Genomic DNA, 27,057 nt, shown 5'->3' with positions numbered 1-27,057 from the left:
AGAAAAGGCAGGATAGCACGTGAGGGGTCCTCAAAGGTCACAACAGCTCGGAGACTAGCATACTTACTTTCTTGGGAGTCCCCAAGACTTGGCAAATTTTAAAGATTTCATCCACTTCACTTGTCCCTGGGAAAAGTGGTCTAAATGTATAGAGCTCGGCCATTATACTTCCCACGGCCCACACATCAATGGGAGAGCTGTACACTGAAGATCTTAGTAAAACTTCAGGAGCGCGATACCTGTGAAAACAGAAAACAATGTGGGAAACGTGTTTCCCGGATAGTGTCACAGGTGGATGGACAGGCGAAGTCATCTGCTTGCTCAGAGCTTCTTCCATCAAGACCCAAGGACAAAGTGCCTTCTGCATGCCAGGGACTGGCATGCCACCTACTTCCTGACCACAGTTAGCAGGGCTGGCTACAAATGTGGAGGAAATGTCCACATGGCTTGAGGTAGATCTTCATATGGATAATCTGGGAGGTAAGCACTCTGAATAATTCAGAAAGAACAGTGGCCAAAACCATCAGGTGTTCATGTACCCACATGCAGGTTAGGAAAGGAAAGAGGAAGGATTGTCCTTGAGTAGTGGATTTCTTTCCTTTTCTAAAAATCTGATTGAAAATGTCCATGCTATCATTATACTTCCTTATGTAGACAATAGTGTTTTTAATTTACAAGAGCAAAGGCAAATGTTGAGGCCTGCAACATCCTCCCCAATCCTCATGATCTCCTCCTAGGGAGGGGTTGTCTTCCTGAGTCTGGCTTCTATCACTTAATGGGATGATCTCCAGCTCAACCCATTTCCCTAAATCCAACATAATTTCATTCTTTTTTTAACAGATGCCTACAACTCCACTGTGTATATAGAGTTTCTCTCTCCATTCACTAAATTTTCAAATGTGGACTGACACTATCTGGGACACTGATGTGTTCTGGCCTGTATTATGTCACCAATGAATAGCCCCTTGTGATAGGAACCAAATGCCAAAGAGTAGTTTATGTGTGTTCATCATTTGCTTCTCTTGATAAACAGAAAGTACCAGTTTTTCAGTAAAAGAACAGTGTTTTTGCAACTGTTGTTGATGGGAGAATTCCTTCAAAATAATATCTTCAGAAAGCATGTATTCCTCACTGCAAGGCTACAGTCACAAAGTACCACAATTCAAATGACTGAAAACACAGGTTTATTCTCTGAACAGCTCCGGAGTGACAATTCCGATGTCCAGATGTGGCATGCTATGATCTTGGAAGGGTCTAGGGCAAGGCCAATCCAGGCTGTGATGAAGATGACATATTCCTGTCTGACTTTGGTTTAACTTAAACACATCTGCAACTGACAATTTAAAGGCTCTGGCATGGTGATCAATATTCCATGTGCCTGCCAGAGGATAGCGGTATCAAGCACTTCTGCCAACACCCTGACCAGAGAAGCTGGAGGAGGACCATGCCTGTCTTAGGAATTTTGTCACATGATTTTGAGAAAATGTTGGATAAGGAGAGATGGGAAATTGCAGTCATCTTTCATATTTAGCCACATGTCAAGGTGTAGGCTCAGTTCATGTCACAGGTGTCTCTAACATCACCAGGTAAAGTCTTCAGGGAGGTCACACACACACACACACACACACACACACACACACACACACACACACAGAGCAGAGGTCCTCCAGATCCACCCCAGCTTACCTCAGTGAAGCAGTTGGTAATGGCATTGGCTAAGAGTGATCTGGACAAACCAAGACACTCAGTTGAGCTATCTAGACTCAGTCCTCAGACTGTCTCTCTTGTCCATCTGTACCATTTCCTCAGCACTGAGGACTCTCAGAAGCGTATGTCTCCAGCCCAGCTGTAAACTCCCAGATCATCACTTCAGTTTTCAGTGGTGAGTCACCGCTTTAGGTCCTTGGGCCAAAACCCTTTGCTTTCTATCAGCTCCTACAAACCCCATCTGATTTCTCAGAACACAAAATTCCACACTCTCCATCCCCTCCATGGCTACAAGGTCCAACTCAATAGCATCTGCTTCCTGATTGATGGTCTCCCTATCTTTGATTTCTTAAAATCTTTCCCTGTTGTGGCCAGAGGAACAGCTGTAAACCCCAGTCAAAGAAAGCACACCGCTCCACACAGATGTTCCATGGTCCCCTATTTTGTGAAGGTTCAAAAGTCAGTCCCCGGGAGGGGTGTGTGTGTGAGGGGCTGGAGAGATGGCTCAGCTGTTAAGAGCACCAGCTGGTCTTCTAGAGGATCTGGGTTCAATTCCCAGCACCCTTATGGCAGCTCATAACTGTCTGCAACTCCAGTTCCAGGGGATCTGACACTCTCATACAAACATAAATGCAAGCAAAACACCAATAGAATAAACAAACAATTTTTAAAAAGCCAGTCCTCATAGGTCTCCAAAAGGCCCCATGTGACCAGCTACCTCTCAGCTGTTCTGATCTCACTTTCCACAATTGCCTTTCTTAATTTTTTGCTCTCTGCAGAACTTATTTAAACACACTCCTGCCCCCAAGGCCTTTACTATCACCTTCTGTTTCTGGTATCTCCTTCAGGAATGTTGTCAGCCAGATTCTATTATAATAGCAACATTCTTTCCCTCTTCACTGACTCAACTTCCCACCTCCTCTCCATATACCACTTTATTGCAACGTATTGCCATGTGATATACATACACACTTGATTTTACAAATACATATACAGGGAAATGCACTTAAACACAGAAGTACAGCTTGATGAATTTTCTGCAAATACAACACACTCATGGGCTCAACAACCAGATCAAGAAAGGCATGCAACTGGTATCCTCAAAAACACTATTCTAACTTAAACCCACAGCTTTCCTTAGTCTTGTACTTTATACAGATGATGGCATTCAATAGAAACTCTTTTTCTATGTGGCTTCTGGGGTTATTGTCACTGTAGACTATCTCTTTCTCCTGCTGAATAGCCTTCCATTGAGTAGAATGCCTTATATTGATGGGATTTGGTAACTCATACTGCTTAGCTTATTTGTGTGTTGGCTGTCACATAAGCTGCACGAGGCAGAGACTTCTGTTTTGTTCATGGCTTTGTGTTCCCAGAGCCTACATTAACATTTAGTACACAGTAGGTGTTCAGTGCTTTTGTTGAGTGACTGAGTGAAATCTTATTTCCTTCTCTTGTTTCATTATTGGAATACCATGAGCCAATTCTTCCCTCTGTATAAAGAATACAGAATCTCTATGTTTTGCTTTAAAAACCAAATATGGAACTCCTGGAAAGATAATTAACTCTTCAACATAGGAAAATGTAGACATAAATGTTACCATCTGGTTGACACATAGTCAGTATATGGTGGCTGTGATCTTAATTCTCTTGCAAGTCCAAAATCAGCAATTTTCACCAGCTCAGGACCCATACAAAGCAAGTTTTCAGGTTTCATGTCCCTGTGAAAAAAGCCTGTACGAGCAAGAGAGGAAAAATGCAGTAAGTCATCTTGTTTATTACCATCACATGACCTTTGGGTTTCTCTAATAGAACCCAGTCCTCCTACCAGCAACATAGGGTGAAGAGAGAAGATGCTTTCTGTGGAAGAAGAAACAGGGTGTAGGATCTTGCACACAACATACATGATCATTAAAAATAACTGCCCATTTGACATGTATTTTAAATCTGTGACTTCAGTTTATGAGGGATAGATACTGACACATTGGGATGATCTCCTATCATTTCCACAACCGCATGGAATTTGGACGTATTGTTATCATTGCTGTGTAACAGACAAGAAGGAAGAGGCACAGATTGATCCAGCTGGTCTCATTCCTGCTACTACACTGTGGCTTAACACAAGATTTCCTAAGTTTAATCACATATTTGAAAAGTTCATTGGACAAGAAAGCCCCACACATTTTAACTAATCTCCTCATTTATTTAACAGTTCATTTTTCCCTGGTGGTTAAGTCTTAAAAAAAAAAAAAAAAAAAAAAAAAACCAACCCAGTAATGAAACTACCAACTCAATCTATGAAATAATGGTCAGTTACAGAGGCGAATGGGCAACCCTGAGGAAATGGGCAGGACAAAAGAAACTGTGAGAACTGTGAGGACTGTCCTTGAAAGTCAGCTTTAAGGGGATTCTTCCCTAAGGTGGGCTTAGTGTTGGATTCTGAAGAGCCCACTAGGGAGAACTGTGGTTAGGACCAAAGGCATTCTGTGGAGGTATGAGGCCTAGCTCTCTAAGCGTCAACATATTAAGCCACTGCCTACATTCCAAGTGTAGTAATACTATGACACAAACCTACACAATCTTCTACCTAATGGCCAGTTATCCTTCCTCCCCCCCTCCCTCCCTCCCTTCCTCCCTCCCCTTTTTTTCTTTCTTTCTTTCTTTCTTTCTTTCTTTCTTTCTTTCTTCCTTCCTTCCTTCCTTTCTTTCTTTCTTTCTACCTTTTTTTCTTCCAGACAGGGTTTCTCTGTATTGCTTTGGAGCCTGTCCTGGAACTAGCTCTGTGGACCAGGCTGGCCTTGAACTCACAGAGATCCACCTGCCTCTGCCTCCTGAGTGCTGGGACTAAAGATGTGCACCACCAACTCCCAGCTTGCCAGTGATTCTAAACAGAATCTCATTAACAGAAAACATGCTAGCTTTCTGAGCCAATAATTACCTTGGTTTGACGGGCAAACAAACAAAATCACATAAAGTAAAAGTAAATGAGTAAGAGATTCATAGAAAATAAATACCAGCTTTCATTCCACTCAGAGAACAGAAGTAACTAAGTGTGACTGCCAAGGGCCACTATGAAATGCCACACACAGGCACTATGCATTATTTAAAATCCCCATGGGCAGCCATTCTTGATAAAAGGCTTCCAATCTTGTCCAAAATAAGTTTGGAGTGAAGACCATCATTGAGGGAACAGAGAGGGAGCAAGCAGGTTCCCCACGCAGAAGAAAAATAACAACAACAACCAAAACCAAAGGCAGCCAACTAAACAAAAACACACAAAAAGCAAAAACCCACAACTGCATCCTGTTCAAAGAGAACAGCAGGATGATGATGAAAAATCAGCCACAACCCAAAATCATACTGGTGCTTTCTTTACACAGCAGGAACTGCCAGCACACCATCCAGGGCTTCTCCAGGATGGTCCCCTGCTGCCTAGCACTGCACAGGTTACTGTCATGCTGCTGCCTAGCACTGCACAGGTTAGGGCCATGCTTGCTGTTCTCTGTGCAGTGCATCAAATAAAACTTGTTTACTTTCCACTTCTAAAAAGAGAATTCTTTCCCTAGCCTTCCCAAACCCTACAAGAGACTTTTCTTTTTTAAGTTTCTCTGCTAGGGGGGGAGGCATGTAAGGCAGGAGACTGATGTTTGAACTTCTTAAAAGTCTGGTATAGATAATAGATATCAATATACAACTATAAAAATTATAATGTTTAGATGACAATGTCAATGTGTTCAGGCATAACTTAGCAGATGACATATTCCTATGTGTGGTCTTGACAATAGCCCTCAGTGACAGGGAAATGTGACTACAAAGAAACTTACCATGTTTGTGGATAAAGGCCAGCCCCTGCAGTATTTGATACATAATATTTCTGATGACTGATTCGGGGAACAGTTTGTTTCTGGAAGAAATGAATAGTCTGTTAACTGACCAAAAATGAAGAAGGCTGATGCTCCTGTTGCCTTGTAGCCTCTGCTGGCTAAAGGTAAAATTAATAGAATTGTGCTAAATGCTGTAGGTTTAAAATTTTTTTATTTTGATGTTTGACGTCCTATACAAATATGCAAGGGTTAAAATTTAAACTCTTCCAGTAAGAACAAAATACCCTGGAAAACTATCAGTATCAAAAAACAATTACATAGTCTTTGAGAAGTAGGGCCTGCATGTTTTAGGTCTTTGTTGTTGTTTTGAGATAGGGTCTTGTTATATGGCTGAGGCTGGCCTTGAACTTATCATTGTCGTGCCTCAACCTCCCCGGTGTTGGGATTATAAGTTTGTACTACTATGTCCCACCATGCTTCAGTTTTATGTTCCATATTGGTACCATCCAATAAAAATACAGTAAAGAGCTAAATATGAGCCCTGTTTAATTTTTCTAGCAGCTGAATTGAACAAAAAGGAAATATTAAACTTAATTTAAAATTTTATTTTTAAGTTTACTTTGATACATACGTATAAAAATGTATATTTATATAATATAAAATATGCATATAATGTGATATCATATATTTTCATGCATGTATATCTACTACATAATGTTTAAATTGGGGTAAATATTATGTTTCAAATACTTATCATTTCTTTATGGTAAAAACTTCAAAATTCGTTCTTCTTCCTTTCGAACTGTGCAATTTGTAATTTTTACCTACAGCCATCTATTATTACTCCATGGAAATTCCAGAACTTTTACTCCTTAGCATCCCCTCTATATTTCCACTTAGTTATAAAGTGCATCTATTTAAACATACAATACAAAGCTGTTGTTACTGCTATCATTCTTAGAATCGAGAGACCTGGCTATCCTTGAAGATACTACTTAGCTGAAGATGACTCTGTACCCTCTGGTCTTCCTTCCCCCACCTCTCAAGTGATGGGATTACAGGTGTGAAGCCGCCATGCCTGGCTAGTATAAAAATTAGTAAAGTTTTATACTAAGTTTCCAAACTTGGTGTGTAATTTATTTTGCATTATAGCACAGTCCAATTTAATCATGTTAAGGGCTTGAAAGTCACACGAGACAAGTGGCTATTACCTTGGATGTGGTATTTAGACTATATCCATGATAAGGCTCCCAATGAGAATTAAATTAAGGGTGCAAAAATTAATTTCTGTCAGACTACCAACTAAAATTGTCAACAACTGAAAATTAAAGTGAGAACTTCCTTCAGGCTGGTAACTAAGTTTTATCTCACTCATGCACCTTTAAGGAATGAGTTCATCAGATCCTCAGGGTGGGGGCAGGATGGACTGTGAATGTACGCATTTCCTTGTAGAGGCTTAGGTCAGCGATGGACAATGAACCATTACTCTCCTCCCTGTTCCTTTGAAACAGGGTCTCCCATCGAATCAGGACTCACCCATTGGCCAGACTGTCTGACAGATGAGGTGCAGGGCTGCACCTGTCCCCCCTTCTCCCATGTTGGGGTTACAGCCATCCACCTGGCTTTTCTATTCTGTTCCTGAGGATCAGAACCCGGGTCCTCATGCTTGTCCAGAGGGCAGTTCACTGACCGAGCCATGTCCCCAACTCTTGTCCCATCATTCTTTTGAAAGCCACTTTATTCTTCATTTATTCACATCTCTTTCATAAGATGATTAAAAGGACAATGAAGACAATGTCTTCATTTTTGCCTATTTTGTTACTTTGGAACATAAGACTTCTGATTCCCTTCCTTCAAAAGGATGGATACGATGGTGGCTGGAATGGCTCAATGATTAAGAGCACTGGTTGTTCTTCCAAAGGACCCAGGTTCAAGTCCCAGTGCCCACATGGCAGCTCAGAACTCTAGTATCAGGGAATCTGACACCCTCTTCTGGTCTCTTTGGGCATTGCATGCACATGGTATACAGACATCTATACTGGCAACCTCCACTCCCCAACACACACACACACACACACACACACACACACACACACACACACACACACACACTAAATACATAAAAATAAAAACAAAAGGATGCATACATTGGCTGCTAGGGAATTACAGTGGAAAAGTGGTGAAGATATCATCGCTGGTTCTTCAGTGTTAAGTGCTACCATTTGATGAAATAACTATCAATCCATTTCAACCTGCCTCTTAGAGTTATAAACTGGCACATCATCAAGAATGACCCATGGAGAGGATCCAAGGAACTTATGGAAAAAAAATGACAGGGAAAATATAGTTTTCATAAAATAAAAACGTACCTGTCTTTCATTAGCTGATAGAGGTTTTCTTTCATATATTCGAATATAAAATAAAGATGGTCATTTTCTCTGATAACTTCTTTTAGTTTAATCACATTGGCATGATTGAGTTTCTTCAGGGACTGTGAAACGGCAGAGAAGCACCATTCTTAAATTTGTACAAGTCTGCAGGACCTCATCTGTGCTGGTTAGTGCCCACAGATAATTGCCCATTTCTCTTGGACCCAGTAATAAATTACATGCTAATTCCTACATGATTTTAAAAGATCTCGGAGCATTAATTTAAAGCAAACAATAAGGGATTTAAGCAACGAGTATTAAGTGAAAGGGGCAGCTGACTCGACAGTAGCTGCCTGGAGTGTTAACCGGCCACTTTCTGGCTCCCTTTTCCAAAGCAGGCCCGACTCTTTCTTTCTGACTCAGCCATGTCAGACTCCATGCAAAGTATCTAAAAACTCACAGCAGGAGACAAGAGAACACGGTGCATCATAACTTAAACTTTCCTTTGAGAGTGCGTTTTAAGGAAGGCCTGGCTATTTTCTGTTCCCCACGACCCAGGATCAAGGAGGAATGGGAAGGACTTTAAGAGTGGAAGGGAAGGGGGGTAGATGCAGTTATCTTTAGGAGCCATTTGGAAGAGTCGGAAACAGTGATTCTCAGCCCATGGGTCACATATCAGAGATCCTGCATATCAGATAACTTACATTATGATCCATAACAGTAGCAAAATTAAAGGTATGAAGTAGCAACAAAAATAATCTTAGGGTTGGGGTCACCACATGAGGAACTGTATTAAAGGGTCGCAGCATTAGGAAGGTTGAGAGCCACTGTTCTAGAATAATCTTAGCTGCTGTCTTTGGATGTGGTGTACTGTTGGGGCCTTGACTTGTTTACCTTAACTTCTCGCAAGTTCATACACTCATCCCAAGAATAGAACTTTCTCTTCATCCTGAAATAAATGATGGGATGTTTAGTGTTCAGGACGGAAGGCTCCCAGAAACAAATTCTAGTGCCCCTGGTGTTCCCGATGATGGCTTCAATTTGGGGACCACTCTTCCTCCCCAGGAGGAAATCCCCCCCTTTCTGCTCACATCTCATGGGGCCAGCTCTGGGCTCGGGGGTTTGGTGTGTGACCCACCATTCTGCTTCAACACAAGCATGGCCGCCCTGAAGCCCCCCCATACAAATTTCTTCTCTGTGACTTAAAGATAAACACTAACATTATACTTCAGAAGTGGGATAGGGCAAGAGCTGCAAAGTTTGGTAGCAAATTCAGTGAAGGGCTTAAGATAACAACTTTTGCATTACTACTTCATCTTTGGGTAAGAGGCCATGAAATAATCTAAGTCAGGAAAGAAAGGAAAACAAACAAATGAAAAACCCAAAGCCCAACCTAGACTTAGTCCTTTCTTTTCTTTTTTTCCTTTTGGGGTGGGTGGGGACTGACCCTGGAGCCTTTCTCATATTCTCCCCTTTACTTACCTAGACACTGCAGAACTCTGTTTAGTACAATAAAGAAATTGTACTACTCATACAACAAATAGAGTACATTTTTATGTGAATGGATTTTTAGTCACTGGAAGGAACAGGAGACAAGAACAACCATGTACCAGGTGTGGAGGTTTTCACCAGCTCTTGGGGGACAGAGGCAGGCAGACTCTGTGACTTTGAGGCCAGACTGGTCTACATAGTGAGTTCTGGAAAGCCAGGGCTACATAGTGAGATCTTGTCTCAAAACCAAACAATCCTCCCCCAAACCAAACCAAACCAAACCAAACCAAAAAAAAAAAAAAAAAAAAAAAAAAAAAAAAAAAAAAAACCCACCTAATTATGTTTATGACTTAGCCCTATGACTTCTGCAATAACTAATCTTTATTGTCAATTTGACTGCCTTTAGAACCACCAAGGAAACACACCTCTGGGTGTGTGTATATGAGGATGTTTCTAGGAGAGTTTAACTAGAGAGGGGAAAAGGCATCCTGGATGTGGGTGGCCCCAACCTACAGGCTGGGATCCTGGGATGAGAAAAGGAAACTCGGTGAGCTGAGCGCCAGAATCCATCTCCCTGTACCTCATAATAGCTGAGGTAACATGAGCAGCCTGTCTCCATGCCTCCCCTGCTATGATGGATTGCATCCCTTCCCCAATCACGAGGCACAAATAAGCCTTTCTTCCCTTAGTTGCCTTTGTCTAGCATTTTATCACAGAAAAGAGGAAATGATACAAGCTCCTATTGGTGATTTATAGCTCACCAGGAAGCTCAGAGTTACTCAGTTAAGTAGGCTAATTTCTATAATGCAGGGCCTCATAACGTTACAGTGCACACGTGATGAATGGGGTAAGGAACTGACCGCTAGAGGGAGGTCAGAATGTGGGCTATGGAACTGCACAGCCTGGGTGCAGTCTTGCTCAGCTGCTTGTGGATGTATGGCTGTGGACGGCCTCTCTGTGGCTCAAATGCCTTTCCATGAAATATACACTACTCTACTACAAGTCATATTGAAAACCTAGTGGATATTCTTGTTTTTATGAGTTATCCATGAGACATCAAGGGTGTCACTGCTATTATTTTAAAAGTATTCTTATGGAATCAGAATTTCACTTAGAGTCATTCTGACTATAAGGAGGCTTACGAAGTAGCTTGGTGAGGTTCTGGTCTTACCCAAAGGAACTTTTCAGTGTGATGGGTTTCTAGAAAGTTGTGACTTTCCAAAAGATAAACCTAACATAATGGCTTTAAAATAAAAGTCCATTCAAATAAAGCTATATAAGATGACTTCAAAGTAAAAGTCCATTCAAATAAAGCCATATAAGAAAAGCACTCATTCCAAAGTGTACATGTGAGATGCTGATTCTTAAAAAAATGATTTGAGAATTTTAATTTCAGAATTCAATTTGACATTGTAAGCCCAGCCTTATCTTGAATCCAACTGTTTTTAGAGAAGTAGTTAAGTTTTAGTTTGTTTCCTGTGTTTAAACTTGAGAAACATTCCCTATTTTCAGTTTTATCCCAGGTGTATCAGGCATAAAATTAGAACACTCAGACTTATGTGGTTTATTAATGTACCCAAATAAAGCAGACCGTTAAAGTAACACTGGCTTTTCCTCCATGTAAGTATACTCCTTAGTAATTTTGTTTCCTAGACTATTGTTCCTCTATTGTTCCTCATCGGCTACACTGCTTTGCAGTTTGAACTGAAGCTCTCTCCCTGAAGCTGCAGGCTCTCAAGCAAGCAAAGGAAAACAACCAACATTTCCACGGAAGGCCGGCAGTGCTGCACACACACCTCTTGATTGCCACCAGCTCCCCAGATTCGTTACTCTTGCCCATAAGCACACTCCCATATGTGCCGTCCCCCAACTGCCTCATCGTTGTGTATCGGTTCATCTTGGGAAAAGGTAATGCAGCAGGGGTTGTTCACGGAGATATCTTCTTGTGGGATAGAAATCTAAATACTTCTTTATTTGTGGTCCTTTTCCTCCTTGTTGCTACACTGGTGACAGGCTTGTCATCATTAAGTACAGCTCTTCCTTGAGATCAGGCAGGCTCATGAGATACAGTGATGAGGAATCTGGCAAAGAGACACTGTTTCCATTCTTATGGACACCCTGTGAAAAACCACACCAGAAATGTTTTCATTAGAGCCCCGACTGCACATTTACTGACTCCTGAGACACAGAAAAATTAGAGATGATAAGAAGACCATTCTTAGAGGCCATTTGTGCTGTGTGGAAGGAAGTCTTCACACAAGAGACTCACAGGCAGCTTGATGATCCCCTGTCTATCCATGAGTGTTTATGCTTGCATGACTCTCTTTTTACTGGCTATAATCTATGTTGTTCCAAAGGAGGCTGGGAAAACAGAAGCCACATCCATCCTTTGATTCAATTTTTGTATCATTTAATTTAGCTTGTTCAATTTAAATTATATTATTTACTTAAAAATTTCCAGTAGACTACAACTGTCTAAATTAGGTAAGGTACACATGAAACAAGTGAGTTTTATATGAAGAGAATAATAATGTAAAGGAACTTGTTACTCTATTTAAATAATGCCACTTTCTTTTATATTAAACCAAGAAAAGCATTCACACAAAGAAATAAGAGCCAGGTGATCGTGGCACACATCTTTAATCCTGAAACTCTGGAGGCAGAGCAGGTAGGTGCATCTCTGTGAGTCTGAGGACAGCCTGCTCTACAGAGTGAGTTTCAGGATAGTCAGGGCTGCACAGAGAAACCCTGTCTCAAAAACAAAAAAACAAACAGACAAACAAAAATCCAAAACAAAAAGCAAAAAAAAAAAAAAAAAAAAGAAAGAAAGAAAAAAGAAATGCACACTTCTTTGCATACATGTATGTGAGGCAGGCAGGCATAGACAACTCAGCCTGGGACTCTATTTGGCTTTAGTGTTGGGTTATGCACACCCACCTCCTCTTTTAATAATGTACTGGGCAGCCTAGTTCCTTATGTGCATGTTCTGTGCACACACACCCCTCTCTCAATAATGAACCTAGCACACTCAAGCCCCCCTGGGCTCCCACCTGTACCAGGCAGGCTACATGTATCCCATTTCTGAACAACAGTATAGATTTCTCCACCCCTAGTAAGGATCAAATTGAACGGCTTCAGTTTAACTGTATTCCCAACATATATCAGGTACAAAGATTAGACGCCTGAAGTGGTGTGCGTGGACAGTGAGGCAAAACCGTGGCCTCAAGTGAACTTTTAGGGCGAACCCACTATCTACCATCTTATGCCTATGCATAATTAGGCATGTCTGTGTGATAATTTGACTGTAATTGGCCCACATAATTGGCACTGTTAGGAGGTGTGGCTTTGTTAGAGTGGGCATGGTCTTGCTAGAGGAAGTGTGTCACTGTGGGGATAGACTTTGAGGTTTCCTATGCTCAGGATTACCACCCAGGGTCTTATTCAATTTCCTGTTGCCTGCAAGATGTAGGACTTTCACCCCATCTGCCAGCTCCACGCTGGCTTGAATCTGCAATGGACACGGATGCCTCCCCCACCCCTGGACTTTTGGGTCTCTGGGGCCCACAACCACCCAGAAGCCACTCCATCTACCTGAGCCTGAATCAGTGATGGACACAGATGGCAACCCTGCAGACTTTTGGGTCTGCGGTGGCCACAAGCAACCAGAGGCACCAGGCAATTAGGTACCATCGTACCAAAAACTGCCTGTGGTCTTGGGCCCAGGCACAAGAGAGAGGAACGCAACAGCTTCATGCCATCCCTTATGACTGGGGCAGACAGTACTCAACCGAGTGTCACATGTGACCAGCCCTGGCACTGGGCAGTTGGGCACCACTGTGGTGAGAGAGTACATGGTAGGGAGTTGGAAAAGAGGGAGAGGTGGGCTGGGAGAGAGGAGGATCCTGAGAGGTGATGGTGTGAGGAACTGGCAGATGAGACTGGCCACCCGGGTCCAGGGAGATGACGTCTGGGCCTGGACTATGACCAATGGCTAGGTCTTGATCCCTGGAGCCACCCAGGGGGCCTGAGTTGATGTCTGTAGCTCCTGTGACACTGGGGGACATGGAGGGGCCTATGGTGTGGTCACACCAGACTGAGTGCTGCACTGCCATGGGGGCCACGGCAATCTGGGTGGCCTGCATGACCACCTACAGCCATGACGACAATCTAGCCTGGGCTACTGCACTCAGAAGGAGGCTGGAGGATCTCTGAGTTTGAAGCCAGCCTGGTCTAGAGATCCAGTTTCAGGACAGCCAAGCTTAGGCAGTGAAGACAGAAAGCTGGTGAAGGTATAATTGAATGAGGGGGTCATGTTCCGGCACCAGTAAGCAACAGAACTTGGCAGCTTCAGCCAAGTGGTTCTGGCTTTAGAGTTAAGGACAGAAGAAAGGGCCTGAGGAATTTGCCTCTAAGACTAAGGAAAGCCGCTGAGACCAAGGATATGCCAGGGGTGCCCCTGAATGGAGGCGGCCCAGAGAGGCCATTTTGTGGAGCTGTGAAGCTGAAGGCTCGATTGCCTTGGAGACCCCAAGATGTTGGAGATGCCAGAGCCATGGGATGCCTGTCTAGGAGAGCTGCTAACAGGAAGTGGAGCCAGCCCAAGAGACAGAAGTCTGTTACAGTCAACAAAGATGAAAGGAGTTGGAGATCTGAAGAGCTTTTTGACACCAGACATGGAGATGCAGACTTTGGAGTTTCCCAGCTGGCTTTTGGTCTTGCTTTGGTCCAGTTTTCCTTCCTATGCCCCTTTCCTTGGGTTTTGAAATGCTAATGTATATTCTGTGCAATATGTTGGATCTGTTCTGTGATTTTTGTTTTATAGGGAATTACAATTAAGAGATTGCACGACTCTCAGAAGAGACTGAACTTTGGACTTTGAGGTTGTTGAAACTCTGATAGACTATGGAAACTTTTGAAGCTGGATTATATGCATTTTACATTATGATCGTGTTGCAAGCTTTTGGGGGCCAGGGAATGGGATGTGGTAGTTGAATGTAATCGGCCCCCATAATCTCATAGGAAGTGTGGCTTTGTTGGAGTGGGTGTGGCCTTGTTGGAGGACGTGTGCCACTGTGGGGGTGGGCTTTGAGGTTTCCTATGCTCAGGGTACCTCCAGTATCTCAGTTGACAAAGAATCGACTGAGATGTAGGACTCTCAGTTACTTCTCCTGCACCTTGTCTGCCTGCCTGCCGCCACGCTCCCCACCAAGGTGATAATGGACTGAACCTCTGAAACTGTAAGCAAGCCACCCCAATTAAATGCTTTCTTCACAGCAATAGAAACCCTAAGTAAGACAGCATGTGATTAAAAGAAGAAACACTATGGCGAGAGGCAGACACAGCAGTAAAAATGAATACATTATCCAATCCAATCAAAATCGAGACCCATGTGGATGTTGCCCGTTAGTAACCAGCTCCTGCTCCTCTAAGCTAAGCAATTTGAGGAATTTGAGCCCTTGAGCACTTCCACTCATCTGGCTCTCTGTCAACCTTGATGGTGGAACCCTCTACTCTCTACTCTGTACTCTCTACTTGCTCTCAGCAAAGGGACCTTGCTATGCTTGCAAATCTGTGTGAGTCCTTCCTTTCCACTCTTTGGATAAGAAGCACAGAACCAGGAAACACCCAACCTAGACCCCTACCACCAATAGCATGTATATGTGCAGATACGAGCAAGTACGTGTCTTCACTTGGGAATATATGTCATCAGATCTGATGGAGACAAATGACGTTTGATTTTACATGAGACACACCTGCGCAAAACTGCCTTTCACTGAATTATTGAGTCGGAATTAGAGAAAAGGACTGAGGATGGGGGCTGGGATGCAGCTCAGTTGTCAGAGCGCCTGCCTACCACTACAGAGCTCTGGGCTGCATCCCCAGGACCAGCTGGGGGTTGATACTTGGAATCCCAGCACACAGGAAGTGGAAACAAGAGGATCAGAAGTTCAAGGGCATCCTCCACTATACAGTGAGTTTGAGGACAGCCTGCAACACAGGGGGCCCCCATCTCCAAACAAACAAACAAACAAACAGGACTAAAGCTTGAATCTTCATCTGCATCCCAATTCCTAAATAATGGTTTGAAAAACTTTCAATGGACAGGAACTCAGTCTGTTTAACTCAGTCCAGCTCTAAAATACCAGGAGGCTATGAATTTAAAATTATTTATTATGGACTTGTGAGATGACATTAGGTACAGGTGATTGCTACCAAGCCCATTAACACAGAGTCAATCTCTGGGATCCATAGAACTGAACCCTATGTGCGTGCACGCACACATGTAATTCACACGTGCGTGCGCGCGCACACATATACACACACGCACAGACAGGTAAATGTAATAAAACTATCTGTGGTACAGGACCTTGAAATTATGGCCTTGCATGTGCTAGGCAAACACTCTACAACTGATCTATACCCTTAACCCTTAATGTGTATTTTCAAACACTTTGAACCTCCCCCACTAACAGATCAGCTTTGTAATTATTACACAATGAAAGAAAAAAAGGAAAGGAAGAAATGGAGATCATTGGTCACTTATAGACACATACTCTCTTACAACTGAAAGCTGGGCAAAACAATAACAAAAAAAATTGGATAAATTGTTCTTTTTACCACAATTTCTTCATAATCACAATTACTCTGTGTCTTAATGGCACATGTGACTGGCATTAAACTGTCATGGGTAAAGTGAACTTCCTGGGGAGATCAGCTCTATTGAATGACCAACACCATGTGCCAAAGTAGAACCTGTCAGCAGGAATCCCTGCTCACTTCTCTGTGCAACAAAAACCCCAGGAAACCCTTTGCAAATGGAAGGAACTCAGTTACCTGAGACTTCCCAGGTACCAAAGTCACAGAAATAAAGCCCGGAAGCCCCCGAAAGTCACCATATCCTTCATCGGCGGCAAGTGCTTTCCGCTAAATGATTGCTAATTTGCACTGAAACTAGTAAAGCCTGTACCTTAGCCGAGAAATAGGATTAACACAGGGTAGGAGAACCCAGTTTTACACTTCCTGCACAGAATCTGACAGCTCTCCTTTGGCTGGCCATGGCCCACGTGGCAGAAGATGACACACACTCCGGACTCCACTTGGTCATGTGACTTGTTCTGGCCAATAAAGTATAAACAGAAGCACTGTGGTCAGGAATGTGTGGCGTCCCAGCAGGCTGTTGTTCAGCCTGGGTCTTGGGATGCAGAAGATGAGCAGGGACAGTGGTAGGCCAAGTACAGCTTGTCAGGGATGGGAGGGAGAAACAAGAGCTTTGTATTGCATCATTTGTCACTAGAGCAACGGTGACCAACAAATAATCCAGAATCACGACTGCCTTTTACTCACTCCATTGACTAAAATGGTCATGTAATTAATAGATACACTAGTATGAAAGCACTCTCCTCCCAGGGAAAATAACGTAATTGGTGTTAAACACAAGAAGATCGCATACATCAACAACAGAGTGACTGTGGAACCCTCTGGAAGCAGAGTCAGGCCAAGTATCCTGGAAGCAGGGAAGCCCAGCATGACCAGTGCTCAGTTATTTCTGCTTTTTATCTCTGAAACTTACTAGGTAGATCAGGCTAGCCTCCAACTTATAGGCAATCCTCTTGCCTGTGCCTTCCGAGTACTGGGATTACAGGTGTGTACTGCCAAGTCCAGCCATTTTGACTTTTCTGGTAACAACAGTGAGTGTGCAGCACAGGCTAGCTTTTCAGGGCACTGTCACACAGGCCCCCCTGTGATGGCCTTTAATCCCAGCACTAGAGAGGAATAGAAGGCATCGGGAGACACAGGCAGTGAAGGCAGTCTGAGGTTTGGTGGAGAGTAGTGTATTCTGGAGAGGCAATCAGAGGACAAGATCACCCCTTCCATTTGAGCATTGGTAGAGGTGAGAACTCTCTAGTGGCTGGCCACTTTGTTTTTCTGAGCTTCAGCTTCAACCCCAATATCTGTCTCTGCATTTTTATTATTCATGCTACATCCCCCAACAGTTCTGAAATGCAGACAGGGCAAGCTTGAATACCTTGTCCCATATCACAGGGAAGGCTGACCCTAGAACCACAGGTCCCCCCACTAATGTACAAAACTCTGAATGATTGAGTCTCTGCACCAAACTCACTCACAGAAAGCTAAGACCACAGATTCACCTGTGCCGAGCTTTTAACCCTACCTTACAACCCCAGGGCTCTCTCCAAACACACACGCAGAGTGCACACACAGACCTAAGGTTAACATACATATATTACAGCTCCATACCCATACTGAAGATGAGCACCATATTTCAGCAAGTCCTAGTCCCATACTCTGTAGTTCACAAAGTAATTAATCTCAGATCTGGTGACTGCATTTGAGTTTTCATTATTACTTGAATAACTGAAGTTTGTTTTAAAGCTATTATTTAAAAAATAATATCCAGGTGTAGAGAGGGAGGAGTAAAGAGCAAAAGGGTCAAGACCAGGTTGGGGAAACTCACAAAAACAGCTGACCTGAGCAAGTGGGAGCTCACAGCCCCTGGGAACCAGCATAGGATGAACCAGGTCCACTGAACATGGATGTCAGTTAGGAGGCCTGGACAGTCTATGGGGCCTCTGGCGATAGAACCAGCATTTATCCCTAGTGCACGAATGGACTTTAGGAGCCTGTTTCTTTATAGAGGGATACTCTGTCAGCCTAGATACACAGGGGAGGATCTAGGCCTTGCCACAAATGATATGAAAGACGTTGATGACCCTCCCCATGAAAGGCCTCACTCTCCCTGGGGAATAGACAGGGGTGGGATGATGGGGGGGGAGTCTGTGGAGGGCATGGGAGGATGGGAGGGAGAGAGAACTGGTATTGATATGTAAAATAAAATTGTTTCTAATTTAAATAAAAATAAAATTTACTTAACAATGTGAAAACAAAGAAAAAGAAAAAGGTTTACATACCTATGATTCAATAAATATTATTTAAAAATAAAAAAAAATTCATGCCGTGTGGTGGTAGGGCACACCTTTGATCTCAGCACTTGGGAGGCAGAGGCATGTGGATCTTTTGTGAGTTCAAGACCAGGGTAGTCTACAAATCAAATTCCAAGACAGCCAGGACTACACAGAGAAACCATGTCTCAAAAAACCAATAAATAAATTAGAAAATTCAGATACATAATTTATATAACGTTTTGGTGAGCTAGAGGTTTGAATGTGACCTGTCACATGATGGTAAGTTGTGCAATTCTCTATTTTTGGAGTTACATCATAATGCAAAAAATGTTGATTTTTTTTTTTTTTTTTGCAAAATGATGGACTTCCTATTTCTGGATTATTTGCTAATTTATATTTATTAAGCAGTCAAATGAGAACAGTACTGACATACATAAACCTAACGAAAGTCCATCAATACTTATGTGAAACTCTTGGGAGAGAATGGAATACAGACGTTTTCTTATTTTAAAAAAGCAACATGGTAATCACATCTATGTCACCGATACCTTCAAGTAGCATCTTCAAACACCTGTAGGCAAATATATGGAAAGAATAAAGAGCAAAACAGATGAGGAGTGAAAGGGCCTCATGCCATTCAGTTTCTACCGCTACAAACGAATTTGCATAACTATATTTTTAAAATTTCATTTTCCAGAGCTTTAAAACCACAAGTGTGAATATATTAGGATGGTTCTGTTGGACCGTGAGGCTCCAGTAGGTCTGGATTTTATTACTGTAATTGAATAAAACGAGATACAACCTAACTACTCCGAGTAGCAGGAGTGTTCATCAATTTCCTCCATTGTTCTCCTTTCATCCTGCATCCTCAAAGGAACTGCTCTTAACACATGTCTCCATCCTTCTTGGTTTTTAGAAATCTCTCACTGTGCTAGAGACTCTATGCTTGGTCCCCAAATAGCATAGAAATACCTCTCGTCGTCGTTTGGCCCTTCGCTCTAGGGTTATTTCCCTCCCACTCTAGCACTTTCACGAGGCAAAACTCGGAGATGCTGCTCTCTGACAGGCAGTAACTGCAGCCCAACGAGGCGGCGGTGTCACAGCTGCCAGGCCCCAAGGCTTCCCAAAGCAGGCTGTCTGAGAATGAAGCATCAGCGAACCCACACATGCTGCTTTCAGGGATGCGCTTGGAGTGCTGTGAGATCACGGGAGTAGGTATGGATTTAGCACTTCCCCCCTTCTTCAGATAGGAAACATTTCCTTCAGAGACACATGGAAACGGTTAGGCTGTGGAACTCCATGGCGAGACCTTGCCATTGTAAGACCCCTGTGGTGGTTTGAATAGGAATGCCCCCCATAGAATCATATGCTTGGCCCATAGGGAGTGGCATCGTTAGGAGGTGTGACCTTGTTGGAGGCTGTGTGTCACGGTGGAGGCCAGCTTTGAGGTCTCAAGTGTGCTTAAGCCAGGCCTAGTTTGCAGCCTCTCCTGCAGCCTGTGGATCAAGATGTAGAATTCTCTCAGTTCCTTCTCTAGCACCATGCCTGTCTGCATTGCTGCCCCATTTGCCGTCAAGATGATAATGGACTAAACCTCTAAAACTGTAAGCTAGCCCCAATGAAGTTTCTTTACAAGAGTTGTGGTCATAGTGTCTCTTCACAGCAATAGAAACCCCAACTAAGACAATGTCGTTTATATTTAGGGTTTCTTCAACTTCCTCAGCATATGCCTAGGTAAAATGTTTTAAGGAAGCCCAGCAAATGGCTTCTGGTTTGTTTGGGGGGGGGGGAAGTTTTCCTAAACAGTCTTTATGTGAAATACACAGATACCAATCAAAATATCAAGGTATTAATGTGGAAAAATTACTGTAGATGGTTCTTAATTGGAATGTATTTTTCCTTTTCCTGCATGAGCAAACACAACTCGGAAAGGTGTTTGGGATGCTTGTTCTTTTTTGTGCCCTGTGCTAATTTAGCCAGCCCTGGACTACAATACACTTGTTTCCATTCAAGTTGCCCCTGCAGTTGATCACAGTACATCCGATTGCTGCCCTGTCTCCCAGCTACCCCTGCTCAGGGGTGCATGCCTGTCTCCAGGAAATGAGCTCTCTAGAGAGAGGTTTGCTGATCCTTTCTGGTTGAATAACAACATAGAGAATTTATTTAGGCAGAAAGCTGTATCATAGCATTCCCCTGTTAGTAAGAATGTAAAACAAACCCACAGGGAATTAAACGAACTGTTCATGATCAACCTGAGACGCAAGGATGGAGTTCATCTGATACTCAGGTTAGGTTTGAAGCTCTTTGCTTTCTGAGTGATGTCCAATTTATAACTTTCGCTCTTTGGCTTTGCAGTTGCTGCAGTCCATAAAGGTACCATCCCTTTGTTCCAAAGCTATACAGTCTCCATACCATAGCACAACCCTAAGACTCCTCTCCTTGAGGCATCAACATACAGCTGTCAATGGGAAGGGGCCTGTGACTGTCAGTGACACCAGCCACTCTCTACCCTGAAATCTTCTGATTTCTGGAGAGATACTAAGAAGGCCTTTGAAGCAGTGCAGAGAAAGAAAGTTTGAGACACTAGGACCTGGAAGGTCTATGTGAAGCATCGTCATAAAAATAATGTACTTCTGAGGCTGGCGAGGTAGCTGAGATGGCACTTGCTGGTCCTTCAGGGGGCCCCAGTTTGATTCTCAGCACCCCACAAATTTTAACAGAACACACAGGACACAGACATACATGCAAGCAAATCACTCACACACATAAAAGAAGTAAACCTTAATAATTTAAGTTTTAAAATAGAATTCTGGAACACACTGTTGTGGGAACTGGAGAAATGGCTCAGTGAGTAAGAACAACCCTGTGGAACCCTGACCACCTGAGTTTGGATACCCATCACCTACGGGAAAACCTGGGTGTGGTCACAGGTGCCTGTGACCACATGGCTTTGGGGATCAGAGACCAGAGGATCCCTGGTGCCTGCTGGCTACCAGCCTAGCCAAGATTCAGTTGAGAAACCTTGTCTCCTGTGTGCTGTGGAATAATTCTCTTGCACGTTGTAAAGATTTGCTACTTGAATTGGTTTAATAACACCCCGATCGGCCAGTAGCCAGGTAAAAAAGTATAGGAGAGGGACCAAGCAAAGAATGCTAAGAGGAGGATGGGTAGAGTCAGGAGTTGCCAGCCAGATGCAGAGGAAGCAAAATGAGAATGCCTCATGACTAAACACAGCCAAGGATTATGGGTTAATTTAAATGTAAGAGCGAGTTGGTAATAAGCCTGAGCTACTGGCAAAGCATTTATAATTAAATGCTCCGTGTGGTAATTTGGGAAGCAGCTGCTGGGTATTTGGGATATTTGGGACTTGCTGGCGGGACAGAAACTTTTACTTACACATGTGGAAAGTGATAAAGCAGGACACCTGGCATTCTTCTCTGGCGTCTGCACACCCCCTCTCCAGATATAACAGTGTGATAACTACATCCTTTAACTCAAATGTTTTTTTCCTGATAATAGCTAACAGAGTGCAAAGTATTGAGAGCATGGAAGGCGAGAGTCATAGGGGTGGACCTGAAAAGGAACACACTGCTTTACAAGGGAACAGAAGAGGGAATAATGATGAACAAAGACAGGGAGAGCATGGGCTTAGGGCTGGTATCCAGGAAGTAGGAACAGAAGGTAAGAAGGTACCCAAATAAGCAGCAAAACCCAATTTGCATCCATTTCCCAACCTGGAAGCTGCACTGACTGCTCCTCACCCTTCCGCTGTTGAGACCATCAACCACCATCACCGCAGCCTAGAGGTGGAGGACCACCCTGCCTCCCTGTGTCCAGCACTCACAGCAAATGGACCATTCAGTCAATGAAGACTCTGCATTGCTCTGGAAGCTGAACCGTTTTTTGACAAGGCTATTCTAGAAACTTCATTTTTTAAGCCAGACTAACCGACCTCTGAATAAACAATGGAAATGGAAACTGTATTTTGAGGACAGTAACAGAATAGTCAACAGGGATTGTAGTCATTTCCTGGTGGTGTGTTTGGAATGAAGTGAAGATAATGTGGATGCCACTAGATATTTAAAAGGTCTGATCTGTGAGAACCCATCAGGTTCAAACCGTACCTACTCTTTAGGTAAGGCATGCTTGTGTGCTATGATCCCTTAAAAAAAGAAAAAAGAAAAAAAAAAAAAGCTTTAGAAAGCATCTCCCGAGCCATGTGAATTATAAAGTAAACAGCTCTTCAGGGCTGGAATGCATCTCCCGACCCTTCCTTCCCCTGAAGATATAGGAATAATGACGCAATAAAAGGTAGCATAGATGGGAAGGTAGCGTGTGTGTGTGTGTGTGTGTGTGTGTGTGTGTGTGTGTGTGTGTGTGTGTGTGTGTAGGTCAGAGATCAGCCTCTGTGCACTTCTGGATGCTGCCCACCTTGTTGTTCTGAAACAGAGACTCTTATTGGTCACGGGTTTGCCAATTTAGTGATGCTAGATGACCAGTAAGATTCATCTGTCTTTGCCCTTGAAACGAAAGTATGTGTGCCACATGTCTGTCTGGTTTTTTCATATGAAATCTGTAGACTGAACTCAGGACCTCATGCTCAAGCACATCCATCACAGAGGGCAGAAACCAGTATCCCATGCTCCTCCTCACTGATTGCGTATCAATAACTACCTTTTTACACAGCAAGGCCCTGAACTGGTTACTACGGTATATCTAACTTAAGAAAAAGCACAGCCCCTGGCCATTGTCTTTGCCTCACATTCAACAACAATGCTGTAAATCTACGAATGTAACACAGCTGTTAAGGACCCAGAATTTTCAACAGTTCCGCAACAATGTTCATTGACTCTCCTACACGCTAAACAAATATTCCATGCTGACTTTTAAAAGGACATTCATTAGAGTTCCAACTATAGAACTTCAACACATATTCATCCTCCTTTATTTCCTTTTATCAAAGTGCTCAACTACTAGAGAGTTATTGTCAACTCTCTACAAGCTAATAAGGGATTGCAATAAGATTAAAAAGGATTAGTGTGGAGAGCAGATGGAGGGTGAAATGTGCCTGCCAATCACCCAACAGATAAGGTTTGGATTTGTCTTAGGAGAACACACTATCGTAACATTCCAAGGCCATTATTAACTATTTAAACAAAACTGTAGTGTTTTAAAAATCGCTGTACCAGGTAAAAACAAAATAGGGGGAATAAAAAAGATTCCTCACCATTCAAGTGGCAGACATATTTACAGAAATCAAAAGAGGGATTATTGTAACAGGAAAAGAAGAGATCCCCACCCCCAGCTGGACCCCATGTAGCCCAGGTTGGCATTGAATTGGACTAGTAGCTCATGATAGCTTTGAATTCTTGGTCTTCTTGCCTTCACCTTCTAAGTGTTAGGACAGACCTAGCCACCATACCAGGCAGAAAAAGATTCTGCCTCAGATTGTAAAAACTACAAAGATAGCTCTGTGCTAACATTCACAGATTAAAAAGTTAATTGATGAATGGACCCACAGCATGGAGAGAGCTGTAGAGTGGGTAGTGGCCTTCCCCAAAGACGTCCTCCGGGTCTTCTAGGTCCATCACTGCTCCTAGGCTGAAAGTAACTTCTGTTCCCACTATTACTTTTACACCATTAGTTTTTTTTTTTTTTTTTTGATTAAAATAGGTGACCTCTATGAGAATCCTTTACCATTACAACAAATGACATTATGCAGTGACCTAAGTTCCTGTGCTTACAGCTGTGCCAGAATTAAAAGGCCCAGCTGCAGTAAAGAGCCAGTCTTTGGAGCACTCTGATCCTTGGGAGCTGTCTCTAGCAGCAGATGTCACGGGGATCGTGGAAGGGGTTCTGACCCTGGAGGGTGGGTCTCCCAGGCTTGGAGAGGACAACTCAGGGACTCAGTGCAGTGCATGCTTTCTCACCTGCTTGCAACCTGGAATGCACCAAGGAAGTCTGGGGTTGGACCCTTTCTTTCTCCTCCCTCCATTTACACTCTATGAGATCTGAACTCAGTTCCGCTTTCCCCCAGATCCAGTCCAGTGCCTCATTCCTAAAAGTAGTTTCCACTCATCCTGAACATCCCGAGGCACTAGCTCAGCCTTGGGATCTCTCTGCAGAGGTGTTAAGGGAGGACAGCGCCGAGTCCTGGGAAGCCCTAGGGAGCCTGGAGAACTCTGAGGGTGGGGTGGGGGGAGTCCTGGAGAGCCTGAGGGACGCTGGGAAGCTTAGGGAGTTCGGAGAGCCAGGTCCTTGCCCGAGTCCTCCCGACCCCCAGCCCACCGCTCCGCCCTGGGACCCTCCTCCCTCCCGCCCGCCCGTACCGGCGTCCAGGTCCCGCCTCCCGGTGGAGAGTGGCCCTGGCTGGACAGGGCGCCGAGGCGACATGCCGGGCGGCTTCGATGCTCGGGTCGGGCTGGGTCCCGCAGCCTGCTCGGGATTACCCGCCGGCGCCGGCAGCTTACCTCGTTCGCTCCCTTGTGAAGCTCCAGCGCAGTGTGTGTTTCGTATCCTAGGAAACGGCCAGGGCGCGCCAGCCCAAGAGGCTAGCCCGCTCACACCACGCCCACGGAGGGCGGGGTCGAGCGCGACACGCCCCGCCCACCAAGTAAGCCCCGCCTCCGCAAAGGGATTGCCCGAGCAGTCTAGTCTATTTAAATGATTAATAGTGTTTATTTATTCTTAAAACATTTTATTATACAATTGTCACCTTGAAAATATGCGTATTTATGATTTATGTAATTCACCTCTATAATAGGGACTTTCTAGATGTTGGCTTTCACAATAAGTAAGGTGATTCGGATCTTGTTAGGAAATATATTGAAACTGATAAGCTAGAGCATCGCATAGAAACTTGGATACATACGACTTAGCGTGCTGGAACTGTGCTAGGTCCCTGTACATGTTCCATTGACACAAAGGAGGAATACTTCACCCACCAGGGACTAACACTACATGGCTACAGGGTAAGAACTAGACATTATATTAATATGTAAATAGAAGGAGGAATTGACACATAAATGTTAGACACTTTAAAATGAATCGATTACACATCAAATACTGCAGGATAAGCTAAGTCTATCTTTTTTAAATTTAATTTTATATAACAAAGTCCAATTAAATGAAAACAAACATTTATACACAATATTTGGGAATTTGGGCGTCGTTCTTTCCAAACTACTTCCTGCTGGTAAGGGGCGCTGTCTTGGGGGATTCGAAGAAGATTCAGATATCCTAGCTGTAGTCTGTAGGGCTGTTTTGTCCAGCTGTTGGAATGTAGGATCAGCTTGTACTCTGTTTCAGGCGGTCTGGTGTGATCAAACCACATTAGTCTGGAAGGAATCCACATCTTTTCATTTTCTGTGGAAACAAAAATAGAAATACTTTTCCCCAGTAACTTGTTCTTCAACTTAAATTTTGGAGTCAAAGCGTTTTTTTTTTTTTTTTAATTTATTATTTTACATGTCGGTCCCAGTTCCCTCTCCCTCCCTCCCTCCCCTCCAGCCCTCCCTCCCTCCTTCCCTCCCTTTTGCCCTCTCTACCCTCTCCCATGCACTCTAAACACCCTCCCCTCCCAACCCCCCACCACAATACCATATGTAGGGGAATGCTAAGTCTATCTTTAAAGGGAAGTGTTTAATCCTATGTGAGGTAATTCGCATAGCTTCTATGAAATAATTTACATAGCTTCTATGAAGTCATTTGCATAGCTTATGTGAAGTGATTTGCACAGCTTGAATGTCATATGGCTTTAATGAATAAGGCGTTGACTTCTGTATATGAAGTGTTGATTATAAGCTAGGACAGGAACAGCAAAATGAACACACTGAAGACAGAAGCGGGAACAAGAGTGGAGAGATCCCAGACTGTACAGTGTGTGGGCTTGCTGGACATTACCATTATGGAGGCGATCTGAAGAAAAATAGGCAGTGTTCACAAAGAGAAAGTTGACCCTTGAAAATCAATTTCTTTTTATTTTTTATTTTTGTATTTTTGAGATTATAATATAATTATATCCTTCCCCCTTCTCTTTCCTCATTCCAGGTGGCCCCAAATAAGCATTCTTGATCTTTCAAATTCATGGCCTCTTTTTTCATTAATTGCTGTCACATGCATATGTGTATATACATGAATATGTCTAGATATAACTGGCTCAGTCTGTATAAAGTTAGCCGTGTGTGTGTTTTCAGGGCTGGCTATTTGGTATCAGGTAACAATAGATGTCTTCTTCCTTGGGGAAGACTACGTCTCCCATGCTCAGCACTTCTTAGTTGCCTGTAGTTCTTCTGTGTAGTGTTGAGGCCTTGTGGTCCCCTCCTCATCCTCCCACCCAACCCCTGACCCAGTACACTTTGGTAAGTCTGTTGTTGTTGTCCTTGTTCAGCTCACATTTAAACAGTCATTGGAGGGACTCCAGTACTCCCTTCTGGACCCTGGATTAGGCACAGACCACACTCAAACACCAATTCCAGGGACAAACCAAACATAAAGAGACCCTTTACTAAGCAAGGCAGAGAAAGGCGGCTGAATCTGAATTGTGTGGAAACAGCAGCAAATAGCTTTGCAAGTGTCTATTTTAGGAGGGGGAAAGAGGGAAGTCTGTGTTAGAAAGAGTCAGGATGTATTGTAAGTCCTGATTGGGTATTTTAATTAGGTTAGTCAATTTAATTACTGGACCTTGATGTTTTGATAGTTGGACCTTGGCAACCAGTCCCAGGAATGAGTCAGTGGATAAAT

The 27,057-nt window shown here is 43.4% G+C and overlaps 1 protein-coding gene across 5 annotated transcripts in view; it reads right to left on the bottom strand.

Moving 5' to 3' along the window:
• The window catches only part of Mak (male germ cell associated kinase), a 49,191-nt gene extending 24,305 nt beyond the window's left edge, over window positions 1-24,886 (bottom strand). For 3 of the 5 annotated variants that reach the window (XM_051194384.1, XM_051194387.1, XM_051194388.1), the window contains exons 1-7: window positions 24,645-24,841; window positions 11,188-11,509; window positions 8,795-8,849; window positions 7,901-8,022; window positions 5,532-5,611; window positions 3,309-3,441; window positions 68-239 (exon numbers count right to left, since the gene is read on the bottom strand). In XM_051194384.1, the coding sequence (XP_051050341.1) occupies window positions 68-239; window positions 3,309-3,441; window positions 5,532-5,611; window positions 7,901-8,022; window positions 8,795-8,849; window positions 11,188-11,288 (663 nt within the window). In that variant the 5' untranslated portion in view covers window positions 11,289-11,509; window positions 24,645-24,841. Of the gene's footprint in view, window positions 1-67; window positions 240-3,308; window positions 3,442-5,531; window positions 5,612-7,900; window positions 8,023-8,794; window positions 8,850-11,187; window positions 11,510-24,644 lie in introns of all 5 variants that reach the window. The other 2 variants (XM_051194385.1, XM_051194386.1) reach the window with 2 other exon arrangements.
• Window positions 24,887-27,057: the final 2,171 nt, after the last annotated feature.

This window comes from Phodopus roborovskii, unplaced genomic scaffold, assembly GCF_943737965.1.
Source record: "Phodopus roborovskii unplaced genomic scaffold, PHOROB, whole genome shotgun sequence".
Lineage (NCBI taxonomy): Eukaryota > Metazoa > Chordata > Mammalia > Rodentia > Cricetidae > Phodopus > Phodopus roborovskii.
This window is presented reverse-complemented; position numbering and strand designations above follow the sequence as displayed.